This window comes from Podarcis muralis, chromosome 14, assembly GCF_964188315.1.
Source record: "Podarcis muralis chromosome 14, rPodMur119.hap1.1, whole genome shotgun sequence".
In the NCBI taxonomy this organism is placed as follows: domain Eukaryota; kingdom Metazoa; phylum Chordata; class Lepidosauria; order Squamata; family Lacertidae; genus Podarcis; species Podarcis muralis.
In genome coordinates this window covers 38,577,088-38,604,256 of record NC_135668.1, presented here as the reverse complement: position 1 = coordinate 38,604,256, position 27,169 = coordinate 38,577,088, and the positions used below count along the sequence as shown (strand labels likewise).

At 41.8% G+C, this 27,169-nt stretch overlaps 1 protein-coding gene across 10 annotated transcripts in view; it reads right to left on the bottom strand.

Annotated features, from left to right (window-relative positions):
- The window catches only part of LOC114584278 (ankyrin repeat and fibronectin type-III domain-containing protein 1-like), a 348,268-nt gene that overhangs the window by 109,126 nt on the left and 211,973 nt on the right, over positions 1 to 27,169 (bottom strand). For all 10 annotated transcript variants that reach the window (XM_028705981.2, XM_028705989.2, XM_028705986.2 and 7 more), the window contains one exon: positions 26,646 to 26,686. In XM_028705981.2, coding sequence (XP_028561814.2) covers positions 26,646 to 26,686 — 41 coding nt within the window. The remainder of the gene's footprint in view (positions 1 to 26,645; positions 26,687 to 27,169) is intronic.

Here is a 27,169-nt window from a genome sequence, read left to right as displayed (position 1 = left end):
TCTCAAGCACTGGAAATCTCCCTGGCAAGTCGCCAAAGCAGCCATTCCCCACAAATAGTGGGGTAGGAAAGCTGAAAAGAATGCCACTATATTTCACATCTGGCAAACCAATGGCCCCCTTGTGTTTCAGATAAGGTTGCCATACCTTGAAGAGCAAAAAAAGAGGACAGCCTGAGATGCCAACCAGAGCCAGGGAAAGAGGTGTGCAGGGGCCACTGCACCTGAACGCCTCTTTCTCAGCTTGGGCTGGCAGCAGCCATGGCATGCAGAGCAGCCCAAGCCTGATCCACCTGAGCCACTAAAAAAACAAACACCCAGACCAAAAAAAACCCAGACATTTCCTTTAAAAAATAAAAATTCATCTGGATGGACATGTTGGCACCCCAAAAGAGGACATGTCCGGATTTCCCCCAACATATGGCTACCCTAGTTTCAGATAGTACATGGGTAGACAAGTCTAAGAAGCCCAGGACACAAATTTTCACAGCCCTCTAGTGGCTATGGTGGCTCATTTACCAGAAGTAATGTATTTTGTGTGAACTCTGGAAACATATACTCTATTTTGACAAAACTAAGCCTCCTGGGGTATATTGTGCTCCCACCTAGATCGTTTATAGGTGGGACAAGCCAAAAAAACCCATTCTACCCCACCACAGCCGGAAGCTGCTTCACAGAAATTTGCCCAGCTGGCCATAGTACAAGAAAAAACACTCCCACCCTCTAGTCAGTCATAATATCCCAGAAGGAATTAGAGAAGAAAGGAAAAGGTTTTTTTTAAAAAAAAAAAAGTGGTGAGATAAATATAAAATGCAATCACTCAAACCAAACCAGAAACATACCCACAGTAACAGTAAAAAGAGAAATGGGAGGGGATGAGGAAGGAAAAAAGGCAGAGAACTTTAAAAACACTGCCAAAGAAGTAGAAAGCCTCCATGAGAGCTTATCAGGCCCAAACCTTTACTGAGGGTGAAACTGGTGAGGGAGATGGCTCCACCCCTTGAAGAGGAAGCAGTAGACTGCATAGAACCCTGCCTGTCACCACCAGGGGGAGGTGTCACCCCTATCAGAAATGTCCTCCATCTGAATCCAGCAAAATATTTTTCCATGAATATCATAGGGACCTCCCTTACAGTGAACATCTTTATACATCAGCAATAGGTATCTCCTCCATGCTCAAGACTTTAGTGAACATAATCCATTAAAATGTTGTTGTGTTACCCCTCCCCCTACTTCTTTACACTCACAAGTTTTTCCCTGATGCACCATTCTTAACATGGGGATTCTCAGCTTAGCCCTTGAATCAGCAAACAGAAAAGAACAGAGTGAGGCTTTGTGGCCAATTTAGCTAGCAAGTCCAAATAAGGTAGCAAGTCCACTTGCATGCACACATTATTGCACATGTATGGGCCAGTATATATTTTAAGAACTATTTAAGCATTATGGCAGCTGAGGTTATGACTGCCTTGAGCAAGGGTTTTTCCAGCAGCATTAATGGAAGAAAGATAATGAGATATTGGATCAATAGCACTTTGATGCCTGCTTTTTAATGCATTTTATCTGAATGACAGGCATTTTCTGGATAAAGGGGCTGTGCTATACACATCTGCATCACTATTTTTAATATATAGCATTTTGATTCTTTACCATCTTTATCTTGTCACTACTCTTCCTCTGTATTCTTGTCACTACTCTTGCCTTTGTGTACCTAATGCTATTTGAAAGTCTGCAGATTGCCTTAGCAACATGACTTGGCCTGGGAAAAGTCACTATGGCAAGAGTTTCCATTTTTATTTGGTATGTAAAACCTTAACAATGAAGAATAACTGCAGGGCTGAAGTGTTGTCTGTGGAATTTTATGAAGGGGCATTATTAAGATAATGCAGCCGGATTGGGCCTCAATAAAATCTCCTATGCTGAAGCAGGATCATCTTTACCTAAATCTAAGTCTTCTTATGTCTTCTTCTTATAGGGACGCGGGTGGCTCTGTGGGTAAAAGCCTCAGCACCTAGGACTTGCCGATCGAAAGGTCGGCAGTTCGAATCCCCGCGGCGGGGTGCGCTCCCGTCGCTCGGTCCCAGCGCCTGCCAACCTAGCAGTTCGAAAGCACCCTCAGGTGCAAGTAGATAAATAGGGACCACTTACTAGCGGGAAGGTAAACGGCGTTCCGTGTGCTGCGCTGGCTCGCCAGATGCAGCTTGTCACGCTGGCCACGTGACCCGGAAGTGTCTGCGGACAGCGCTGGCTCCCGGCCTATAGAGTGAGATGAGCGCACAACCCTAGAGTCTGTCAAGACTGGCCCGTATGGGCAGGGGTACCTTTACCTTTACCTTTAAGTCTTCTTAACACACAGGATTTTTAAACGTGTCATATACACATAATAGGTGGAATTTAATATTGTGCTGTGTGGATGTTCCATCTGCATAAACATTTCAGCTTGCTAGACAGAACAATCCCCCCTCTCCTTCCCCTTGCACTGTTTGCAGAGTGCACTGGAGCAGAGAGTAAGGAAGCCCCATTGCAGGGCTTCCACTGAAAATATGTCTTACGTAAAGCTTAGATTATGCTGTATCCTACTATGTGAAATAGGGACGTTGGTGGCACTGTGAGTTAAACCACAGAGCCTAGGACTTGCCGATCAGAAGGTCGGCGGTTCGAATCCCCGCGACGGGGTGAGCTCCTGTTGCTCGGTCCCTGCTTCTGCCAACCTAGCAGTTCAAAAGCACATCAAAGTGCAAGTAGATAAATAGGTACCGCTCTGGTGGGAAGGTAAACGGTGTTTCCGTGCGCTGCTCTGGTTCGCCAGAAGCGGCTTAGTCATGCTGGCCACATGACCCAGAAGCTGTACGCCAGCTCCCTCAGCCAATAAAGCAAGATGAGTGCTGCAACCCCAGAGTCGGCCACGACTGGACCTAATGGTCAGGGGTCCCTTTACCTTTTTACTGTGTGAAATAAAAAAAAGGGCTGCTCTGCTGCAGTACTACTTGCTACTTAGAACTCTAATTTCTGAAAGACTTTCGGTTTTTAACAGCTTTGCAACTAAATATTCTCAGCATTTTACAGAAAGCAAGTCAAAGTGTTTAAAGGTATACATATGAAAATGCAGTCAAACTAGATATGACATGGAGAGCCGAGTATCTCTTCCCTGGTTTTTTTGTGTGGTGTGTTAAATGAAAAGGAGCAATTAAAGGCTGCATTTGGGAGCAGCAGTGTGTGTGAGAGCTTAATAGTTTCACCTTCCATTTGTTTGCTGAAATTGCTTTCTGCAATGCCACTTTTCTCTCTTAGAGTGAAAAGATATGGGCCTTGCATCTTTTCCCTATAGGTGAGCAAGCAACTGTCGGTGTGAAATTATTTATTTCTCTTTTAGCAGACAAATAGCAGAAGCAGAAGATCAAACATCAGACCCACTGATCTATCACTCAGCAAAAATTCCACTTCCATCAGGGGAAAGACAGTGAACATGTTGGATCTACTGTGGCCCTAAGGAACTTGTTTTGCGAGGTCAAGTCTAAAGTAAAAGCAACTCCAAAAAATAGCTGAAAATTGGTAGAGAGAAGAAGACTGGCAAATGTAATTTTGTAATTTTTAAAAAAGACAGAAGGGAAGCAAAGATTAAAGAGTATAAATTTCATACAAAAACTATTAAATTGCAAAATTGCTTAGTGATAGTTAAATCTCCTGTGGAGCACCTCTGAGCACCCTCCAGACTCTCTTAGCCTCTCTCAGCAGGAGACTGGAAGGTTGGAACCTGTCAAGACGGATACTCTAAATTAGGAATCAAAACATTCCATCTTGCTCAGCAGAATTATAAATTCAAAGTGAGTCCTTGTCTAAGACAGCCAGTGGTCTAAGCAAGATGACGACGACAACTCCTCAAGAGTCCAAAATATACTTGAAACTTGTTTTCAGGTACTTTACACATTGCTTTAAAATTTCCATCTGACCACTCTGCAGACCAGCTGTTTTATTGTGAAACCAAAAAACAGCTGATACTGACTGTCAGACATTAATTAATTCAGATGCAAATAGTGGGCTGGTTAGGGAAGGTTGAAGAGAAATGCCCGTTTATCTTTTAAAGGGCTTTGTGCTGTTTGTTTCCTTCATTCACTCTGATTATCATATATTTTTTATCCATGCATCATTATTACTTATTTGTAGAGTTCTAACTGTCCATGGTGGCATTTTAATGATGCAGAACAATGGAAAATTCACACAATAAAAATCTAACCATTCTTTTCTAACACAGACCTACATTTCTTGAAATTTCCTATCAAGGTTGCTAGGAAGAGCAAGGAAGATACCAAAATCAGTTTACATCTTTTCTTTTGCTTGCTATGGCCACCCTATAAAAGTTCGTGACACCACTTGATGTGACAGTTAGCAATAAATGAGCATCACTTGAGGACAAATTCATTTGGAGGAGTAAAACACAAAATGGCTGGAACAGTCACAGAGAGTAACACCCACAGCCCAAACCGGGTGGAACATATTTCATACTCTACCCATTTTTATTATGCCCAGGTCCATATAAAACCCTCAAGCTAGCATGAGTTTTCATTAGTAATAACCATCAGGAAACACAGGTGAAGAAAAGTTCCTTTCATATTTTATTTATTTTTTCTCCAATATGTATCTTAAATTTCTCTGGGAGTTGCTTCCTACCTGCAGAGTATTATAATTATGGATTCTGAACACCCACATCTCATCGGAATTCTCCATTAGCCGTAAGAAAAGGCACAAAGACTTTGTTGAGTTTCACCAAAGCTTCAGCCAGGATAGCAAACACAGGATTTTCCTCCTTTGCTTGGATTTCAGTCAAATATCCAGCTTCTACTATGAAAGAGACCAGATATGTGCTTTAACTGTTCCACTTAGCCAATTAAAAAACAAAATCCTCCCAAAGAAGCCACAGGGTGGTATAATGTCATAATCACTAATATCCAAAGTTTATAAAGTGCCATAATGCCAGTAATTCCCAACCGGTGCCTGAGCAGAGGGCATATAACTTAGCAACTGTGACTTCAGATCATTTTACTTTCAGATTGCATAGACATCCAGATAAAATTCCACTGGTACACTTGCTTTTGTAAAAAGTATTTTGGTAACTTGCTTTCCAACCTATATGATGACAAAGGCCACATTCACATCAAACATTTAAAGGACTATGAACTGGCTGGATGCAGAAAAGTGGGGGGCGGGGGAGAGACCTGCTGGTTAACCCCCAAGGGAATAAGGCTCAGAGCCAGGGGATTGGTGGTGGGATGACAATGAGTGGTCAGAAGGAGAAGAGGGAGCAGACTGGGAGGAGGAGGTGTCAGAAACTAAAGAGGCAACAGGGTTTAGTGAGCAGGAAGAGGCTGTGGATGAGAGCAGTCCAGAATTGGAGGCAGAAGAGGAGGGGGACGAAGAGGCAGAGATCCGGCAGGCTGCTGGAAAAGCCAGGGGGTCTCCCCAGCCCTCCTGCAACCAGCTCCCCTCTCCTCTGGTCTCCCAGGACCCAAAGGACTATGAAGAAGGCATAGCAGAGACAGACATGTCAACAGAGTCTCAGGTTGCTTGGGAAGGACCCAGGGGAGGAGGAGGAGGAGGCAATTGTGGCAAGGTGGGGACTTTCAGTCCTCATAACTGCCTCTTTGGGGGCAAGACCTACCGGGAAGAGTTGCTGTGCTCATGAGGCATGGCCTCCTGGCCTGTTTGTTTCTTTGAATAAAGAGTTAACTTTACTGACGATACGATACGATATCTTTATTGTCATTGTCCCTTGCGGAACAATGAAATTGAAAGACTACATAAAACTACATCAAAACTACATAAAACTACCACAAAACTACATCAAAACTACATAAAACTACTACAAAACTACACAAAACATTCAAACCCCCCTAAAAACTCTAAAACCCCATTTTAAAATACACTATACTACAGAGACCCCTTATGCTGCGTTTAGAACCAGAATTGCATTAGTGTAGAAACTGTTTTTCAGGCGGCTAGTCCTGGCCTTTATAACCCTATACCTTCTTCCAGAAGGCAGAAACTGAAAGAGATCATTTCCGGGGTGCGTACTATCATGTGCTATCTCTGCCGCTTTCTTATGGCACCTGGCAGCATAGATTTTATCTAAGGTGGGAAGAGTGCACCCAATAATTCTCTCTGCAGTCTTTACAACCCTGGATAGCATTGTTTTTCCCCTGGCCGTGCAGCTCCCAAACCACACGCACAGACCATAAGTTAGTACGCTCTCCACAGTGCAATGGTAGAATGCCATCAACAGGTCCTTTGAGAGATTGTTTTTCCGGAGGATTCTCAGAAAATATAACCTCTGCTGTGCTCTCTGCACCAGGTCCTTGCTGTTCTCTCCCCAGGTTAGGTCGTCTCTCAACTCCATTCCCATAAATCGAAACACTGAGACCTGTTCCACGCACTTCCCCTCAATAATAAGTGGCTGAATATTCAATTTACATTTCCTAAAGTCCACAATGACCGCTCCCCGCTTAAAACGGGGGGCACCCTTTGCGTGGACGCGCGCAGCCCCTGGATCTGGAGCGGCTCCAACAGCATAGGCTTGGCTTTGCCTTCCCTCAGGTAGGATACCTGGAGGTCTCCGCCTACCTCAGTCAGTTGTCCAATCCCACCTGAGGGAAGCGTTGCCAAGGAGACCAGGCCAGGTAGGGGAGGGATTACCTGCCCACACAATAGAGGGAGGATCTTACCTGGGAATCCTCACTTGGCTCCAGAGCTTCTCCCACCCTACCCACCCTCAGTTAATGCATTCTTTTGCAGATTAACTTTTCTTCATAGGTTTTGCAGGTTAACTTTTCTTCACAGGTATGCGGGCGCTGCTACGTTAAGGTCGCTGTCAAAGGGCCGGAAAGGAATTTCCCTGCATTGGCAGGTTTCGCCTTTCCCGTAGCAAAACGTCACAACTTTGGCGGTATCAGGCCTTGGGCGGAATCCTTTAGTCCATCTTCCTCTTTGGGGCGGCGATACCAGGGTTCCCCATTAAAGGGGTTTCTGAAGGGAGGCTTTGACCGTACGCCGAAAGGTCGTCATTGCTCTCCCCTGCGGCGGCGGCGTAACGGGGGCGGCTATGTCTGCTTGAACATATGTTCTCCAGAGCCGGCCCATCCCCCCCACACACACTGGATAACCCTGATGCTCCCTAGGTCCCCGGCTGGGGACCGGGGAGGGAGAACGCCCAATGCCTGAGCCAAGGTCTACCCACATTTGAAATTTAATAAAGTTGTGGCCAATTTAATCCCATAGCACGTTGTCTTGAGTCGTTATTCCACATGACGGGGGGGGGGGACCGCTCGGGATCTGGGGACTCCGCCTGTCCACGCAATGATCTCTTTTGTTTTCTTTAAGTTAAGCAGTAAGTTGACGCCATATTAGTTATTACTGACCTGCTCCTGGTACCCACCCCTGAAACTATGACACCACTTTAAGCATTCATGGCTTTTCCCAAAGAAATCCAGAGACTCTGGGTTTGCTAAGGGCACTGAGAGTTGCTAAGGGCACTGCAGCTCTTTGAAGGGAACAGAGGTCTCCCAACTACCCTCAGCACCCTTAAAAAAACTACTGTCCCTGGGATACTTTGGACAGAACCATGACTAGTTAAAGTAGTGTAACGGTGCTTTAAATCTATGGTGTGAATGTGGTCAAGATGTATGTCTAGGTACCACACTGGAATAATCATTTCTTTTGACCCTCTAGACATGGAAGGGCTTTGGCATCTAAAAACTCAGTGCACCCCAAATATGGTAAGAAATATTTATTTGCATTGCTTCACCCTGAGCTATTCTTCACAAAATCCTTTTTGCAAAGGTAGGCTTCTCAAAAGAAAAACTCTATATTGTAATGCCAGGTAAGTCTATAGTGAATGTCCACACGGTCACCATTTATATGTACTCTGCTAGTGTGGTTCTTGCTGTCTCAGAAGGCAGCAGAAATAGTTGATCCACTCATTAAAAAGTCCTGTATGCCTTCTAGCATAGGGAATTCTGATTTCTCTTCTGCTCCCTTCTTTTTGTATGCTGAAAAATTTGCCAATACAGGGAGCTACGGCAGGTATGGGAAATGGACAGTTGCTGTTACCAGTTCCAACAATCATACCCATCGGCCCTTAGCCTCTAGACCGCATATTCACTGCTCTATGCTCAGCAAATTAGATGGCCTCCAGCATTCTGACAGTGGGATTTAATTTGCTGTCTTACTTTATTCTTTTTCATAGGTACTCCATTTCATCTTTTCTGCCTCCACTGCAAATCAGTATTCATAAATTTCTCTCCCTCCTGCACTCCTGGTTTGGGCACTGTAGCACACACACTTAGACATGCAAGAAATGCCCCAGGGAAATGAACATATGGCAAGATGCCTCCCACAATGAATGCAAGCCACCAGTTGTGTGTACTGCATAGCACTGCAGTAGACCAGAGGTAACCTTGTCAGTCATAAGGACTGAAAGGTTCCAGAACAGACTAAAGCAAACAGGAGATCTTGGACAGTGGGTAATGGAAGTGCTGAAATAGTATTTATGATGCCCAAAATAAAAATGTTTGCCACCAGACTCAACATTACCATCCTAATCCTGAAGAGCATTCTAATGTTCTTCCTAGAACATTGGTTTAATGAGTTAATCTCAGACCCTCAGAGTCTAGTGCAGGATTTAATACAAAGAACTACTAAACCCTACACTGTTTTCAAACTGTTGTTGTCACAAGGCCTATTAACCTTAAATCTGCCACTGTCTAGATGTATTCAGATGTATGCCTACATGTGTGCTCTCTCTTCCTCTCTCTAATCCACACATGGGCCTCCCAGGGCATTATGGCATCCTGTGTACATCTAACTTAACTCACAGGAAGCAGAATGACACAATGCAACAAAAGAGTAACGTCCAATCAAGGTATGTCTAAAGTAGCTCTCTACGCCTTAGCAGCTTTGGCAACTTGGAAGATCAGGGTGAAATAATCAGGGGACTCAGCTATTTAATTTGTACATTTTATATTTAAAACCAACTTTTATTCTATGTAAAAAAGAATTTTAATAGATTTGACTGTGGTTTGACTGTATATCTAGTGACTGTTGATGTTTTTGGATGATGCCATGGCCTTTGGCAAGTGCAATAAAAGTTTAGGGTGATGAATAAGGAGAGTGGGCTTCCCTTCTTCACTCTAGATCTTTTACCTGGTTACTTGGGCTATCAGGACAGGGGAGGAGCGAAATGAATTATGTTATGGAGTTATTTGTTAAAACAAAAGGCAAATACAAAGTGTGTGGGGGACCCAAGCAGGAGACAGCCATCCTATTACTGCAAAGACTCACACTTTTCAGTACCAACAAACTACTGATGTAAATGGGGTGATGAATATACTCGGAAGACAATGCAGGATACATGCCATTATGTATTCTACTAACCCTTAGGTTTAAGATAGCACTTCCCAATATCTTGACACCCAAAAGTAGTTTCTTCATATTTCCTTCCTTCTCCTTCCTCTGAATACCATCTGCTTGGAATCACAAGCAGGGGAGTGCTCTTGCACTCAATTCTTGCTCGTGGGTTTCCCATGAGCATCTAGTTGGCCACTGTGAGAACTGAATGCTGGGATAGATGGACTTTTGTTCTATTCTAGCAGGGCTCTTCTTATATTCTGATTTATACATGATGTTGTTGTTGTTGTTGTTTAGTCATTCAGTCATGTCCGACTCTTCGTGACCCCATGGACCAGAGCACGCCAGGCACTCCTGTCTTCCACTGCTTCCCAAAGTTTGGTCAAACTCATGTTGGTAGCTTCAAGAACACTGGCCAACCATCTCGTCCTCTGTCATCCCCTTCTCCTTGTGCCCTCAATCTTTCCCAACATCAGGGTCTTTTCCAGGGAGTCTTTCTTCTCATGAGGTGGCCAAAGTATTGGAGCCTCAGCTTCAGGATCTGTCGTTCCTGTGAGCACTCGGGGCTGATTTCCTTCAGAATGGATAGGTTTGATCATCTTGCAGTCCATGGGACTCTCAAGAGTACACATGTACACATCAGTAAAAGAGAATAAATAAAAAGAGGAAGCAAAAAAAATGCAGGACCCCACTTTGTGCCCAGAAGGAAGGCAGTGCCTTCAGGCTAGTAGGTGTATCTTTCAGCTTCCAGAGGATACAGAAGGCTCCTTGGCAGTGAGGCTGTCAGGGGCATTGTGCCTCTGAATACCAGCTGCTGAGCAGAATGCTACTGTGCTCATGCCCAGCTTTCAGTCTTCCTATAGACATCTGGTCAGCCATGGAAAAAACAGGATGCTGGATGAGATGCAACATTTGCATGATCCAGGAGGCTCATCTTATGTTCTTACAAACGCTTTGAAGTGACCTCTAGGAAACTAGGATTTTTGAAAGGACAAAAATTATGCCCAAGATTAGCTGGGGCATTATCACAGAGGTGAGATTTGTACAGAACAGGAAAAAAATGTAAGCAATGTTAAGTTTCTCTGGTTGCTACATGATAAATGACAGTGATGAGTGCAGAGTCCCTTTGCTGAGAACATACTACAGAGAAAAAGCAGATAGCTGTTCATTAATTGCCCAAAGCCCAGCCACCCCTATGACACTGCTATTTCTATGCTTCAGATGCTTCTACCACCAATGTAGGCTCACATTTCCTACCCATTCATTGAGCCCCAAAATGTTAAACCTCAGCTGGGTTACATTGGTAGGTCGAGTAAATCAGTGCTTCTGGTTAGCTGAAGAAATAGAATGCACCAGATTATGTAATGGTTTGGAAATTTAACAATGAATGGTGGTCCTGGTGTGACATAAAAGAGGTAACATATATACCTGCAACACCTACCTACCATCTTAGCAGAGATCCTTAGAAAAATTATTGGGAACCTGTGAGGTAAACAAGCAAATGAGACAATAGTCCTCAACAACTTGATATTAGCAGAGAATGAACAGACCACAAAGAAAGCACAATATCCTAGTCAATGTGAAGAAGGCCTACAGAGAGTACAGAAAGGATGAGTCAGGCAGCCGACATTATCATTAAGAGAAATAGTTTCTATAGTGCTATAACTGTACAACGTATGTCAAATTCCTCACAGTGGGATAGGCTAGGCTGAGAGCTAATGATTTGCTCAGACTATTCAGGAGACCGTGTAGCTGAATCAAGACTGTGAGTCCAGCATCCCAAATCCTTAAAATGATGGCCTTGGCATCCTACTGCAACACCTTACTCCAATGTCGATTACTGCACATTTGGCTGACAGATGAATGTACGAAGCACTGCATTTATTTACTTATTACATTTCTATCTCGCCTTTCCTCCAATTTGCTCAGAGTGGCTCACATAGCCCCAGCCTCATTTTATCCTCATAACAACCCTGTGAGGTATAAAGGGCCTAGAGAGAGTGACTCTGCTTCTGTCCCAATCAAGGAGGAGTGCCAGACTAAATTAATGGACTCTGCCAAAATGGCAAAACTTACTGGAACAATAAGAAACCAAGAAGAAAAGAAAGTTTATCAAGGAATGGGGAAAATTTGTTGAATACCTGAAAAGTTTCTTTATACATTTATGTTCATTAGCAGGACTGACGTAAAACAAGCAGTTAAATGTAAAATTTGTATGTTGTTGTTGTTTTAAAAATGAAAATGAAAATTTATTAAAAAATAGACCCATTATCTTCCCAGACCTAGTTTGAAACACTAACAGCCTCACTACACTAGCTCTCATTTAATTTTGTCACCTCACATTTGAGCTTACACAAGGTGATATGAGAGGTCTATCTCTAATGTTGTCTCTGTCATGGACAACAGTGTAGTGGCAAATTCAGCCATGCCCTCTCACAACCCTGTTCCACTTCTAAGATTATACATTAATATTTAAATTATACAATAATAATAATTAAGGATGCATCACAATGATCAATGCCAATCTTCATGTGCTGACTTTCAGAGAGATCTACGATCTCCAGTGCAGGTTCATGGGCAAATGATTTTGAGTGCTCCAATGCCTTATTTCAGAGTGACTTAAGTTGTGTTTTCCTTAAGGTTCCATTGTAAATAACAGAACTAACATACCATTCTCTTGAAACTGAAGCACTTTGTGCTTTCATTGTCCCTAAATACTTAGCTTTGGAACATACAGAACAACTCCACAGTGTTCTTTCCACGCACTATCTCCAGAGTAACCCTAGGAACCTATCATCAATGGCTGACACACCTCCTTTCACTCTGATTGGCTTCAATCAGAAACAAAGGATAAGAAATCTCCCCTTTTATGCTGATTGGGTGGCTCTACTATGCTGGAGACAGGGACCCTGCTGGGACTGCTGCATAAACAGTAATGGGCCTTTGACCACTACATAGCTTGTCACAGCCCATTTATACATGCAAGTCACCACCCCACGCTCTAACTGAATGATGAGCATGCATGTGCAAACCAGGCCACGGGGATTAGTCTCAACCCTTTCTAGAGATTGCCTTGGAACAACTCAGATGCAGAGCCCTCTAGTAGCCCATGCTTACAGCTTGGGAAAGACCAAATAAATATATTAAAAGAACATAAATAAAGTTGCTTAAGATGGTTGTTTGCCTCCCCTCAATATGGGACCCTCTCCCCCGCCCTCCCCCTGCACTCACACCCTTTCTGTTTAACTTGGCGTGGAAGAGCTGGATAATTTGTTTCCATTGCAATGAAGTCCTAATTAACTGGAATAAACTTTTTACACTAAGTGTGTTTGTTTAATAAACTGGCCCTTTCAGAGCCTTACCGAGAGCTGATTGATGAATTTGAGGGGAGTGGAAACACGCAGAGTGCTTGGACATTAAAGCTGCAGTGTCTGTAGAGGCTAGCCCTGAAAAAAGCTCCCTCTGTGTTTGTGAAATCCAAAATGACACATCAGATGTCTGGCTGGAGACGTGGACTTCACCTTCACTGTGATGTACAAATATTTAGCATTTTATTTTCTTCTCTCTCCCACCACCTATTGCCTACCCTCAAGAACTTTTTTGGGATTTATTTTGTACAATTCAACACTGGTGCTGCCATGTGGTCCCTTTGACTTCCTGCAGTTTTCTTTGCTTGAGTGTTATATTGTACAAACCAGGTATTTGCTTGTAGCTGGATGGTGTCAGAGACAACTCTATATAGCTTCTTCAGAAAGAAGCACAGGTCTTCTACACCTAAAATATTACATTTCTGTGATCAAAATATTCCAAGAAATACTTTGCTCTAGAAGAAATATGTTGTAAAATATGCAATTTACAAAATATATACTGGAGTTCCCCCCAAAATTTTCAAATAGGAAAAAAGAGAGATACTAGCAGGTGAAAAAAAAATCTATGAAGTAGAAGAAATGACAGAGGGCAGGGACAAAAAATGATGGGAGGAGTAATGACAAGCTGTGAATGGTACCAAAATTTGATCTTAAGGGCTGAAAAACTAGCAACCCACACCAGGTTTCTCTGTTTTCCAAGTGATCTAAAAACTAGATATAAATTTGAAATACGAACAGATTCTCTGTAGCCAAACTCTGCAGTGGATTCCAATTTCTTCCCTGCACAATGAATGTATAGACACAAAGACTGTACAGATCTTTGAGAGTAGTTATCTCATGGCCAAGATCAGATAACAATGCCTACTAAGGAGCAACATGCTGCCAGAAAAGGCAAATTTTTCTGAACTGGTTCACACCTCTAAGAGGTGTGCTGTGCATTTCAATTACGGTACTTTAAAGTGCTAAACATTTTTTTTTAATATTCTCACAATAGTTAATTAAAATGAATGGTACCCTTTCAACAAACGGTAGCAAAAAAAATCCTTATACCATCAATACACAAAATGAATTGAATCTGCTTAAACCTGAAAGTTCTTTTGTCCTTTGAAAATAAATCCTCTATGGTCAAATCATGAAAATTAGATAGATTATACCAATACCAGAGAAATTTTAATTTCAATTTTTTTTTAAGCGTACAACTCAGGAGTTACAGGGTGGTAAACCAGTGGTGATCTCTCCTGGAGAGGAATAGTCTGGCAACCATGATCCATGCTCTTGAAACATCCTTTATGACTGCTGCAATGCATTTTATGTGGCGCTGGCCTTGAAGACAGAAGCTGCAACTAGTTCGAAAAACAGCAGAGAGGTGCTGGGTTAAGCTTTAAAGGCCTTCATCGCATGGGATCCAGAAACCTTGAAGATTGTTTTCTTCCATACAAACAATTGATTTTATTTTTGCTTGGTTTTGGTTTTAACTGCATAGTATAAACCAGGATAGACCTTTTGAAGGGTTATTTATGCGTATTTTAAATTACATAAGGATACCTATGAAGTTGGTCTCTTGTAACAGGCACAGTGAGAAAGACATCAAACTCTCTCTGTCTCTCTGTCTCTCCTCTACAGCCTCCCTTCTCCAAAAAGTACCCAGACGGCAAGAGAAAAGACTTTCAGACTAACCCTCTGTGCATCTTTAACAATGATGTGGCATAGTTATATTTTGTACTGTGGAAGTGGTGCGATGTCACAGGATTAAGCCTAAGATCAAGGGCAGGGATCATTAGCAGAAAAGTTCTTCCAAGGACCAAAGATAAAGACACAGTCCAGGGCAAGACAAGGTCAGGAGCCAGGGTTAATCAGTAGTGTGAAAGCAAAGCATCTCACATGAGAAACTAGGTTGATAATCAAAGAATCTGTCAGAGAACTGGTGCAAGAGGAACAATATGCACTATAGGATAAGGAGGTTGTGCAGAAAAGCAAAGGGTAGCAGGAATATGGAAAACACCGTTTTTTATTCTGCTCTTCATTTGGAAGACTCAAAACATAAAATACCAAACACATTTTAAAAGCAGCAGCACCAGTAATCATAGAACACAACAAAAAACACCAGGTAAAATGAAAGTGAGGCTGCGTACACACCAGTCATTTAAAACACACCCACCTCACCACCACAGTAATCCTGGGAACTGTAGCTTGCCTTAATGGAGCTACAATTCTCAGCACCCCTAAAAACTGCAGTCCCCAGGATTCTTTGAGCAGAGAAATGTGCTTTTAAATGTATGGTGTGTATGCAGTCAGAAATGAACACCAAGAGACCTGGGTGAATAGAAACAACTTCATTAGGGTAGTAAAAGAACAAATGAAGTCAAAACAGACCTCCCCAGAGAAAGCATTCCTTGGTTGGGACACCACTAGCAAGAAGGTCCTATCCCAAAACACCACCCACCTCATTAGACAAGGTAGAGCAAAAGAGAAAGGCCTCTGAAAAGGACCTTGATTCCTGGGGCTGGTTGATGAGGCCTTTCAAGAAGCAGTGTCTGAACAGATTAACTAATCTACTGCTTAGGCAAAGGAGTAGGCTGTCATGAAAATATTTATGACTAGTTACAGTGAACAAGCTGAGCCAATCAGGATCTATTGATCTGGGCAATTTGCAGTAGATGAGTAAGAGTGTCTGATTTCAACTGTTAAACAATAAAACCATTCTTTCCAAAGGCTGCAATCTTCTTGCACGCTTACTTGCCTAATCCATAGCATATTTTCAAGCAGCTCAACTTCAAGCCTCAGTGTTCCCTAACTGTAAAATTGATCTTATGCTTAAGAGTGCTGACACAACGGCTTCGAGAAAACGACCATGGCAAAAAGGAGTGCTAGGCCCTGGTGGGCTGCCCCCTTACCTGCCTGTGATTGGCCAAGCAGATAGCCAGCCAATCAGGATTTAAAAAAACACACAAAAAACTTCACTTCTCACTTCCCACTGTGGTCCCCTGTTGTTGTTGTTGTTGTTTAGTCGTTTAGTCGTGTCCGACTCTTCATGACCCCATGGACCAGAGCACGCCAGGCACTCCTGTCTTCCACTGCCTCCCGCAGTTTGGTCAAACTCATGTTGGTAGCTTTGAAAACACTGTCCAACCATCTCGTCCTCTGTCGTCCCCTTCTCCTTGGGCCCTCCATCTTTCCCAACATCAGGGTCTTCTCCAGGGAGTCTTCTCTTCTCATGAGGTGGCCAAAGTATTGGAGCCTCAGCTTCAGGATCTGTCCTTCCAAAGAGCACTCAGGGCTGATTTCCTTAAGAATGCATAGGTTTGATCTTCTTATGGTCCCCCATTTACCCATTTTTCACCTGTGGCCCTCTTGGAATATCCTGGGGGGCCCCAAGGGGCCATATGGCCCCACGTTGGAAAACACTGATCTTTAGTATCTCAGATGCAAATTTGTACTTATGCAGGCGAGTTACTTTTCAGGGTTCAATATATAAATGGCTATATCCCCCAGCTACCATCTTGCATCTGGTTCTGCACCCCAACCACATGCTGAGCAGTGATTTTGCATCAACTCTGGCAGGCTGACATCAAGCTGCTAATAAAAGAAGAAGATTCTGCAAGCTTGGTCTGTCCAGACCTGTTCTAGAGCATTCACACAGCAGTTTATTCAACAGTTATTCCCTGTTTATTTCCACACTGTATTTGAAATTTCTCACAATGTAAAAAGTCATTTCTGGAAAACTTATGGAATACAATGCATGCTGAGCACTCATTTCTGTGCTATCTGATTCCAGAAAGAAATCTGTTAACTCCCCCCCCCCCCAGCTCACGCACTCATGCCCTGCCTGCCTCTGGTGACCTGAAAGTTGAGATGGGGGGTTGGTGGGTAGGTGGCTGGGTAGCTCCTGGTGCTGCGGGGTCCCTCAACACTCTCCCTGTTAGTCTTGGAAGTTGCTGGAGATGGGTTTTTTCCCTTCACACCAAGAAATAATGTTGCTGCCTGTTTGTGGGGCAGTGAGGGCAATGGCTAGCAGGACTCTCAGATCCTGCCCAGTAAAAAAAGTTGTCAGAAGCGAGTGAGAGAGCAAGGAAGGGATGGGCAGGCAGGCAGAGATGTGATGCACCTACCACGCAATGGCTCTGCTGGCCAGGAAGAAGAAAGCCAAGGAGAGCAAGTCAGTGGGGGCAGCGAGACACTTAGAACAGCTGTGCAAGATGCTTTGCCCCACTCCCCATCTCTCTCCTGTTTTTTTCATGCTGTTTTGGTGCCATTTCCTGGTTCAAATCAGTTAATTTATTTATTTTGTGGTGACATGAGTAAATGTGGTCACACACGAGTGGCATGTGTGTGGGCGGGGCTGTATTTACAAAATGAAGAGTCTCTGTTAAATGCAAGCAAAGCTACTCTATTGCAGAACCATTTTCCTACCCAGAGGCCACTTCCAGTCTCATGTGATTCACGTATGCACAACCCACTTAAAGTGATAGTATCCTCATATCTTGTCCTTCTACCAAAAAAAACCCCACAACAACCAACGGAACCTATCGATCAAGAGTTCTCTATTAGCCTCTGGGTTGGCTTCCTCGGTTTTGTAGATGAGGTATAGGTAGCATTTCAGTTTCTGCTTTCCTTTGGTCACTTCTGTCCATGTCAGCTGCATGATAGCTTTGATCACCATCAAGATCTTTTGATTTTGCTGTGTCTGCAACCAATTCTGTTCTTTGCTCCTGTTTAGGAATCAGTTGAAGATCTCTTCTCTTTCTCCGATATGTTTGTTCTTCTTCTGTCATCACCTCATAAGATTGAGGAGATATTCCTTGAGTGGCCACAGCCTTTAGTGGCCACATTTTCCCACTATACATATGTACAATTTACATCAACTTTGTGCCTCAACTCCATGTCTAAGTAACCAGGCAACCTGTTTCTTACCTTTCTCCCAAACAAAGCTGAGCAGGACAGAGTCAAACTTTCAAAGGTGCCATTCTGTAATTCAGCATGGCCAAGTAAGGATCTGTGTTTGAATTCTCTCATTTTTTAAGCATTCTTTTGATGATCTTGTCTTGACACCATTTTTCACCAGCCCATTACACTGTGGGTATCTAGGACCTGAAGTAATGTGCCTGAAACCATACTGTTGTGCAAATCCTTTGAAGTCATAGCAATCAAATTGAGGAGCACTATCAGACATGACTATGGCTTAGGTATCTTGAAAAAACAGATTTAAGGCGGAAAATGATATGCTGAGCAATGCAATTTTCAGAAAATGAAAATAGTAGTCTAAAACCATACTTTTATCCAGAATGAAATAAAAAAGAACAGGTTTCTGGAAGCCACATCATAGGTTGCTTTTGCTGATAAAATTTGTATTTTTTACATGCTGCACAGTTCTGAATGAGTTTTTCCGTATCCTAATTACTATTTGGACAATATAGGACACAGGGAGCAAGTCAATTGCATTTTCCATGTCTAGATGTCCACCATGCACCCATTTCAGCATCTCTTCCTTTAGAGAGCTGGGAACCACCAATTTGGTACCTTTGAACAGAATTCCATCCAGTACATACAACTCTGCTTCAAAATGGTTATAAAGACTTGGTATGTGTTTTCCACATCTATCAGAATTGATTGCTTTTATTACTTTTCTCAAAATAATATCATGAGCTGTGGCCCTGGCTATTATGAACCACTTCTGGTCAGAGACTGGGACATTTTATTTAGGCAAATTTACATGTACTACTCCAGAATCAGAATTTGCTTCAACCTCAGTCCCATTATAAGCTCTGGACAAAGTATACATAATTACTAAGTGTTTACCAGGACTATATTCCAGTTGCAAATCATGTAATTGTAATTCAAAAAACAGTCTCTGCAGCCTAGAGGCATTGAAAATGCACAGGCATTGTGACTGTACATTCCATTTTTGAAGTGTGTGTTCTGTTCAAGTGCTGGTTAAATTGATCATATAATATTCAGCACAAAGACCAGCTGAGCACAATCTGAAAACAGCTACCAGTTTTCTGCCTCATTCTGACTTAGAGCAAGAGAAATGAGGATCAAAACTCCTAATGCATGAGTGGATTTATCATTCAGAAATGTGGCTTTTTTCAAATACAAGAAGGTTGTAGATCACAGAGGTGAACAGAAGTTGAATGGAGTAAGAGGTGGAAATTAACTGAGGAGATCTATTGCGACCTAGGATAATAAAATATAAATGGTTGGGTACTGGGAAAGGAATTTACATGACAGATGGATACACCTGTGAAATTTAATTTTCTCAGTTTTCCATTTCTGCATCATTTTGCATTTTTTTTAAAAAAGGGTCCAAAAATTCATTAGGGTTCCTGTGCATTTTACCCCTAATGTATGCATTTTTGCCTAATATATACATTTTGCAAGTATTATATATCCTAAAATAGTGTATTTTTGTATGTTATTTTCACCAATATAGGCATTTTTGTGTGCATTATTAGGCATAAGTACTGCATTGCAAAATATGGAAAAATGCTAATTTCAATGGATAGTTCAGAAAATGTGAATTAGTTAGGTTTACATTAAAATGAGAACCAAATAAATTGTTTCCCATTCCTAATTGAAATTAGAGTTGGTTTAAAATCTCAGGAGAATTCTAGTCCTGTTTTTTATTCTCCCCAGAACTGGGCAGCAGATTTTTATCAGAAGAAATTACAAAATGTACTAGATATTGTGAATACTTCTTTGTAATTATTGCACACAGGCTTAAGGAAGACTTGTACATGCAAATTTGCCATACAGTGGTACCTCGAGTTACAGACGCTTCAGGTTACAGACGCTTCAGGTTACAGACTCCGCTAACCCAGAAATAGTACCTTGGGTTAAGAACTTTACTTCAGGATGAGAACAGAAATCGTGCGGCAGTGGCAGCGGGAGGCCCCATTAGCTAAAGTGGTACCTCAGGTTAAGAACAGTTTCAGGTTAAGAACAGACCTCCAGAACGAATTAAGTTCTTAACCCAAGGTACCACTGTATATCATACTGCAGCATGGGATGATTTAATAACCATGGCCAGCCAGCAAATGTTCTAAATTCAAACAGGTCTTGCAGATTTTGACAAAACTGCCAGAAATTTTGTGAGTGATGCTTGGCCCCAGCTCTGCTATTTTCAAATTGCAGCAATAGCAGGTGTAACTTCCTGCAGGGAAAATGAATGCAGAATTCTTACTGAAGTATTTTGTGAGAGGTAATATACCATTTGTTAAGCTCATGCGGCAGTATTGTTTACTTCATATAGTAATATGGGGGTTTTTTTTTGTTAATGTTGATAATCCACCCCACCTAGAACATTTCCCCCTTACAGTACATGATTATACATAGTGCGGGTATTATTCTCAGTAAGATATGATGTCAAAAAATTATTTGTGTAGAGTCATCATTTCAAACTAAGGGGACTGCCTTGCAAAAATGTCCAGCCCTCAGGCAAACTGTCCATATATTTTACTCTCAGCCTCCTGTTCCTTAACCAGTTGCTGATCCTTCAGTTTGGGCAATTCATTGTCCAGTCCCTATGGACCATAACCTACTTATTTTTTTATTTAATTTCTATACCACTTAATTTATTAAAATATATCTCTATGCGGTGTACAAAAAACTGAAACAGCAACAGAAAACGTTACAAAAATGCACAGTTTCATATAAAAATGTTGCATTAACACAAAGTTACTAATATATATAAATCAGTATCATTTCATTTTTCTTCTGACATACCCTCTCAGCCTCTGGGTTCTCACCCAAGGTCCAACAAACTCTCAGCTCACCCACAAGTCTCACAGCGAGGTGTTTCCTGGAAACAGCAGGCATAACCCTAGGCTCTTACTCTAGACTTGCTTTCCATAGGCAGACACAAGGTGGATGATAGCTTCACCGGCTACCCACAGCTGTGTCCCATTAAGCTGAACTCTCTACACCCAGTTCCAGGTACAGCAGGTTTGTTGAGTTTCCCAAGGTGTTCAAGGGGTGGGAATAGGGTCCTCCCTCCACTCACGGCTCTTTCTTCACCCTCTGTCCTCTCCTCCTCCTTCAGCTGTTTTTTCTCTCAGACCTTCCTGCAGCCATATAGGTTTACAATTTTTGTGCACTCATCCTACCTCTATCCAAGCAGAAAAACAAAGAAAGCTACTGTCTGGCACCCCTAGACTAAGGATCGCTGATCATTTTGCCCTTTGGGTTCTGCTGCACTTTCCCTATTCATAAGGAAATATTTTCCATCACTTAGAGCCACATGGCTTCACTATTGGAAAACTCCAAAGACAATACCTTTGCATATTTCCCTGTACCAAACAGATAGTAGATGTGAACAGATGTGGCCAATTCTAAACACCAAGAACAATATCCTTACTTTAGCTTAGTATGGACTAAAGAGCACATCCATTATTTGAAGGAGGACTTCACTATTCACTCACTGCAGATAAAGTGTGAGCATCACACCCATTACATCTATTTGCTTGATCACTTTAAGAATGAAGTTATGATAGCACTGTCTGCATTAATTTTGGTGATGGTTGTCAGATTTGACATAGGGATGCACACTTCCCTGCCCAGCCTCTTTTGTAGGCATCAATGCAATTCCTCATCACACAACCCCTGACCCCCTTTTTAGGTTTTAATTCTTGGGTTTTTTATCACATACAAATGGTTTTCAGCCATGGCTTACAATGAATTCATGTTGGGGGTATAAGGAATCCACTGGAGTACACCAAGGTCTTTCTGCTAGCCATGCATTCTTTCATTTTGTTTCGTTTTGTTCACCTTCAACTGCTCATTAACTGGCAGTGACCAGTCATTAACCACCACCACTAATGACCCCTGACTCAAAGAGAGGCCAAGAGAATGGCCAAGGAGAATGACTTCTCTGTTGTTGCTCTTCAGGGTGGTCCCTTTAGGATGGGTAGAGGGCAGCATGGCAGGAAAAAGTTCACCTTATGGTTTAATAAACCAGCATTCAAGTCTCCCTCTCTACGCCAGTGCAGCAGATGATAATAATAATAATAATAATAATAATAATAATAATAATAATAATAATAATAATAATAATATTGAATTGTCCTAGCCACTTATGGCAATGAGAGTCTTGGCCAAGCAGGTTTTAAAAAGTGGGTTGAAATGGGACTAAAATTTCAGAAGAGGCCATGTTTGTTACAAACTATGGCGGGGGGGCACATGTGTTTCTATAGCAACCAAAGCAGTAAAAAGTATCCCAATGTAATCTCAATCAATTCAAAGCTATAGAACACAAGACAGAGAGAGGAAGAGAGAGAAATAAACAAATAAATAAATTGAGCTTGATTAAACTAACAATTTTTGAGATAGGAACCAAACTCTAGGCAGAGATATGGCCTTGTCTTGAAAATACAATATGATAGAACAATAATAATGATATTATTTAGAATAATAGTTTGCTATGACTCAAGGGTTCAAGGGCTGACTAAAGACAATGCTCCAAGTTAAGTTTGAACATCATAATTGTAGACATGGCGCAAAAGTTTCAAAATCGGTCTTTGTGCAGTGATCTTGATCATCTCTTCTAGTACCTAATAGAATGACATGCATAAATTGAACAAACTGTCTCTCCTATACTGTTGGACAGCTCAAATCCAAATACTGCAAAACTAATTCCCATACAGTGTCATTTAAAGCAACAATTTAACTGATGATTAAGGTTTGAGGCAGCCTTGGATATGGCAGGTATGCAGAAAATCCAGGCAGGTTTGATTCAGCTGTCAGGAATAAAAATGTAGGGTTAAGCTTCCAAGTGTTAAGAGCCCCTTCTCAAAATGTCTCAGTCTGATTTTATCACTCTGAACAGAAGCAAAAGATTGTGGAGGAAGTTTTTATTATTTCAACTGCCTGTTGAGCAAGTGACACCCTTGTCATGCTCCCCATTAGGAGATGGCCAGGGAGAAAGGGCAGGAGAAATTGCCAGCTGTCACCAGGGAGAGCTTTTGCTTTTCTAAATGAAATATTCAACACAGAAGGTATGAAATATGAGACACAGCAGCTTACTTAATTTGCTGACACCCAAGGCTAACCATGCATGCTGTGCTAGACACAGATTGACCTGTTAACTCCTTTGTCCACTGCCTAGCTCAGAGGCTAGGTTTCCTGAACACCTCTAAGTATCTCTCCCTACTTAAGCAACATGTTGACAACCAATTTATTGAAACATACATAAGCTTTCAGCTGCCCATTGTCTAACCTGGAAAATACTTTGCAAGCTGAGGAGGAAAACAAAAATAATGTACTGGGCTTTAAAGAAGACAATGCTATCTTGCCTCTTAACAATTCTACAGTTCAAGGAACAGTACAATCTATGCAACCAAGGTTTGCCCTTCACTAGAACATTCACTTCCAGGGACAGCATAACTACATGTAACCTTAAAGGTAAATAAAAACCGTTTGGGTTCATAGATTTGTGGTACAGCACAGATGAGAGAGGATACAGTTAAATGGCAGAACTACTCTTTACCCCACTCCTGAGGCCAAGATAGAATGAACTACCACTAGCATAGGTGAGGGAGGAGGGCAAACCCATCAAACACTCCCCTCCACTCTGATGTTGAGGATTCTAATTAGAGGCGCATAAGCATCCCAAAAAGGAGGCATGCATTTGCAGTGGGCAATGCAGATCTCCAATGGAGTATTCAATCCCAGCAGTGAGGGATTGACTTATGTTTTATTTTATTCATTTCAACAGTTTATATACTTCTTAACACCATAGGAAGAAGATAAGAGCACAAGAAGAGCCTGCTGGATCAGGCCACTGGTTCATCTAGTCCAGCATCCTGTTCTCATAATGGCCAACCAGATACCTGTGGGAAGTCTGAAAGCAGGAACGTAGCCATCATAGCTAGTAACTGTTGATAGTATTCTTCTCCATGAATTTATCTAATCATCTACTAATGCAATCTACTTTGGAGGTCATCACTGCCTCCTATGGGAGTGAGTTCCAGAGTTCATCTATTCACTGTGTGAATAAGTACATTCCTTTATCTGTTCTGAATCTTCCAACGTTCAGCTTCACTGAATGTTCATGAGTTCTAGTGTTATGAGAGAGAGAAACTTTTCTCCGTACAATACACAATTTTATAAACTTCTATCATGTCATCTCTTTCTTGCCTTTTCCCTAAACTTCAAAGTCCCAAACTCTGCAACTTTCCCTCACAGAGGAGTCACTCCATCCCCTTAATCGTTTTAACTTCCTTTTCTTAAACTTTTCCAACTCTATAATAGCTTCTCTGAGGTGAGGTAACCAAAACTATACACAGTATTACAAATGTGGCTGCACCATAGATTTTTTATAACATTATGATATCAGCAGTTTTATTGTCAATGCCTTTTGTCATGATATTTAGCACGGAATCTGACATTTTCACAGCTGCCACACACTGTGTCAACATCTTCAATAAGCTATCCACTATGACCCCAAGGTCCAACTCCTGGTCATTCACCACTAGTTCAGACCCCTTAAATCTATATTTAAAACTGAGATTTCTTTTGTGGCAACATGCATCACTTTGCCCTTGCTTACACCGAATCGCACCTGCCACTTTACCAGCGGCGTAGCGTGGGTTGTCAGCACCCGGGGCAAGGCAAGTAATTTGCGCCCCCTAACCCGTGGATTTGCGCCCCCTAACATGTGGATTTGCGCCCCCTAACCCATGGATTTGCCCTAACCCCAGATGTTGCGCCCGATGCGGCCGGCCCCCCCTGCACCCCCCACGCTACGCCACTGCATTTTACTGTCCATTGGAGAGGTCCTTTTGGAACCTCTAAGTGGTGTACAGTAAGGTTACAAGATATGATAAAGATACAATAAGTTAAAATGAACAGTGGGAAAATAAGGTTATTGTGTCAATTTTGCCACCAAGAATTATTTATTTGTTATTGCTTTTAAAGAAATGAAAAGGGAATACCAGAAATAAGAGGTGACAGAAAATGTGGATATAGTAGTGTGTGTTGAATGTTGCAGGATGAGACTAAAGGTTGAAAACTATTGCCATATACAACGTCTTTACAGATGTCGGATGAAGATCTGTCTATAGGATAGCTGCAGGTAGCAAAGTCTTGCTAAGTAGGTAGGTATATAAGCTTGACTTACTGGGATGTGCAGGTCTCCTACTTATAGAAAAGACCCAGTTCTGCCAAGAGCAGAACCATTCTGAATAAGCACATCATTAGGATCAGCATTTATTGTACATATTTAAAATCCCAATGTCATAGTGATGCTACATGACTCAGCAAAAATGCCAAGACTGACTAATGTAGTTCACATCACTCAAGACAGTGTACCTTAACCTCCTGATGGAACCATGCTGCCAGCGGCATAGGAAGGAGAGCAGTTGTGAAAACTGCCAAGTACTGGAAGCTCTCACTCCCTTTCCCTGAACTAGCAATTAAAAAATGCCCCGAAGCAAGTAGACTAATAGTTCTAAATTTAAAAAATCCAAATGCTGATTTAGAAGCCTAATCTTATGTAAGTGGCATTTTTCAACATCATGATAATGGCTAGTTAGCAAGATTATTCTGAGGGGTAGGGAGAACCAAACTCGGGTGTACCTGCACTTCTTGCCTCACACCAAGTGCACACTTGTGCCACAGGTGCCTGTGTGGCATTGTCAAAGGACAATATGCCCTATGTCACCCTTTCACATTTCTCTGCTACATGTTTACATTTCCCATGTGACAAAGGAAGACCCAGAACAAAGAGTACTGAACAAAAAAGTAGATAAGAATATGGATAGTTGGAAACCTCTTGTCATGCACATTTGCTTATGCTCCTCCACATATGTAAGAAATTGACTGTACAACAATATAAACATTAGTTCTATGCATTTAAATATAGTTGTTGCTATTTGAAGATTTTAAAAATATGCCACAAAATTAATTTCCATGTTATTTGGGGCAGCAAATGGATAACAGGCATATCCAGCAAAAGATACTCAAGTGGAAACATTAAAAATCCAGATTCATTTGTAATATTTTAGGAACATACTGTTACATTTACATCTGTATTCTGCCCTATATCCAAAATGTCAAGCAAACATTGTGTTTAAAACCAGACAGAAAAACAAATCTTAGGGCAGTGAATTAAAATAATGTCGCTAAAGGACTCTAACAACTTCCTTCTCTATTACCAAGTATCAAAGAGAAATGCTATACTTTCCACCAGAAAATACTGTAATGAATGACCACAGGAAAGAAGCTTCATAGCTGTGGGCCAATCTCTCTTGACAGAACTCTTCTGGTTAAATATCACACCACACCACAAATGCAAGGCAAGAAAGCCGTGCCCTGCACGTGCAGAAGGAACTGGGAGCTGACACAAGAGCAGTCTTGAACAATCAGAACACTGAACAATTGTTCTGAAGAATCCTTGTTGGTGGTGATATGTTGTAACGGTCCACAGCAATTACCAAAGCTTGGGCTATTTATTTTTTAGTGCTGGGTACTGAATTATGGCTGCTCAGGTTGGCTGAACTAAAAACAAACCTGTTCAGACAGCAGCTACATGAAGATGAATTCCCTGTGGCATCCCTGATTACAACAACCACCTTGTGTCATTTATGGTAAGGTTATCACGTTACTATCATGTCCACTGTGATAGATTATAGTTGGCTCTCCTTCCTCTAATCCAGAGGTACCTAATCTGTGTTCCTCCAGATGCTGTTGGAATAGTCAACTGGCAGGGACTCTGAGAGTTGTGACTTAACTGGATAGCCACAGGTTAGCCATCCCTGCTCTAACATATCAGAGACAAACAATGCAGAAGAAAAACAGATTTTGCTTATACTATTAAGATTGCAATTATTAACACATTTAAATTTAAAATTTTAAATCCCATTGAAACCACACACAGAAGAATATAAAACTTACTTTGATGGATACAAGTCCTTCTTGTCTGCTGATCCAAGGCTCTGGAAGACATAAAAGGATTCAGTTAAGTCCTACTTTCTCCCCAGGTTCATGGAACACACAAAGCAAAGCATTACACAGTATTGTTGGGGCTGGTAGCTGTTAAGCTTTTATCATTAGTTCTTTGATTCACTTGTGTCACAAATAAATGACAATAAATGAGACATTAGGGTGCTCTCATATGAGGAATTTTTTAAGTGCCTATGGTTGAATCAGCATATCTGACATATGCAAAGCATGAGGAGAATGTGCCAATACCTGTGGCCTTATAACTGCAAGTCCGAGTTGTTGACTAGAGACTAGCAGGATCAGCATGAGATTTAAAAAATGCTAAACATGCAAGGGGAAGGGGTGTAGCTGAGGGGAAGAGCATATATTTGCATGCAAGGAGCTTCATTACCTTGCATTATCAGTGTAAAGAGATTTTAAGAAACTGTTGCTAGGAAAATTGTTGTCTGAAACCCTCTACTAGTCAGCAGAACCAT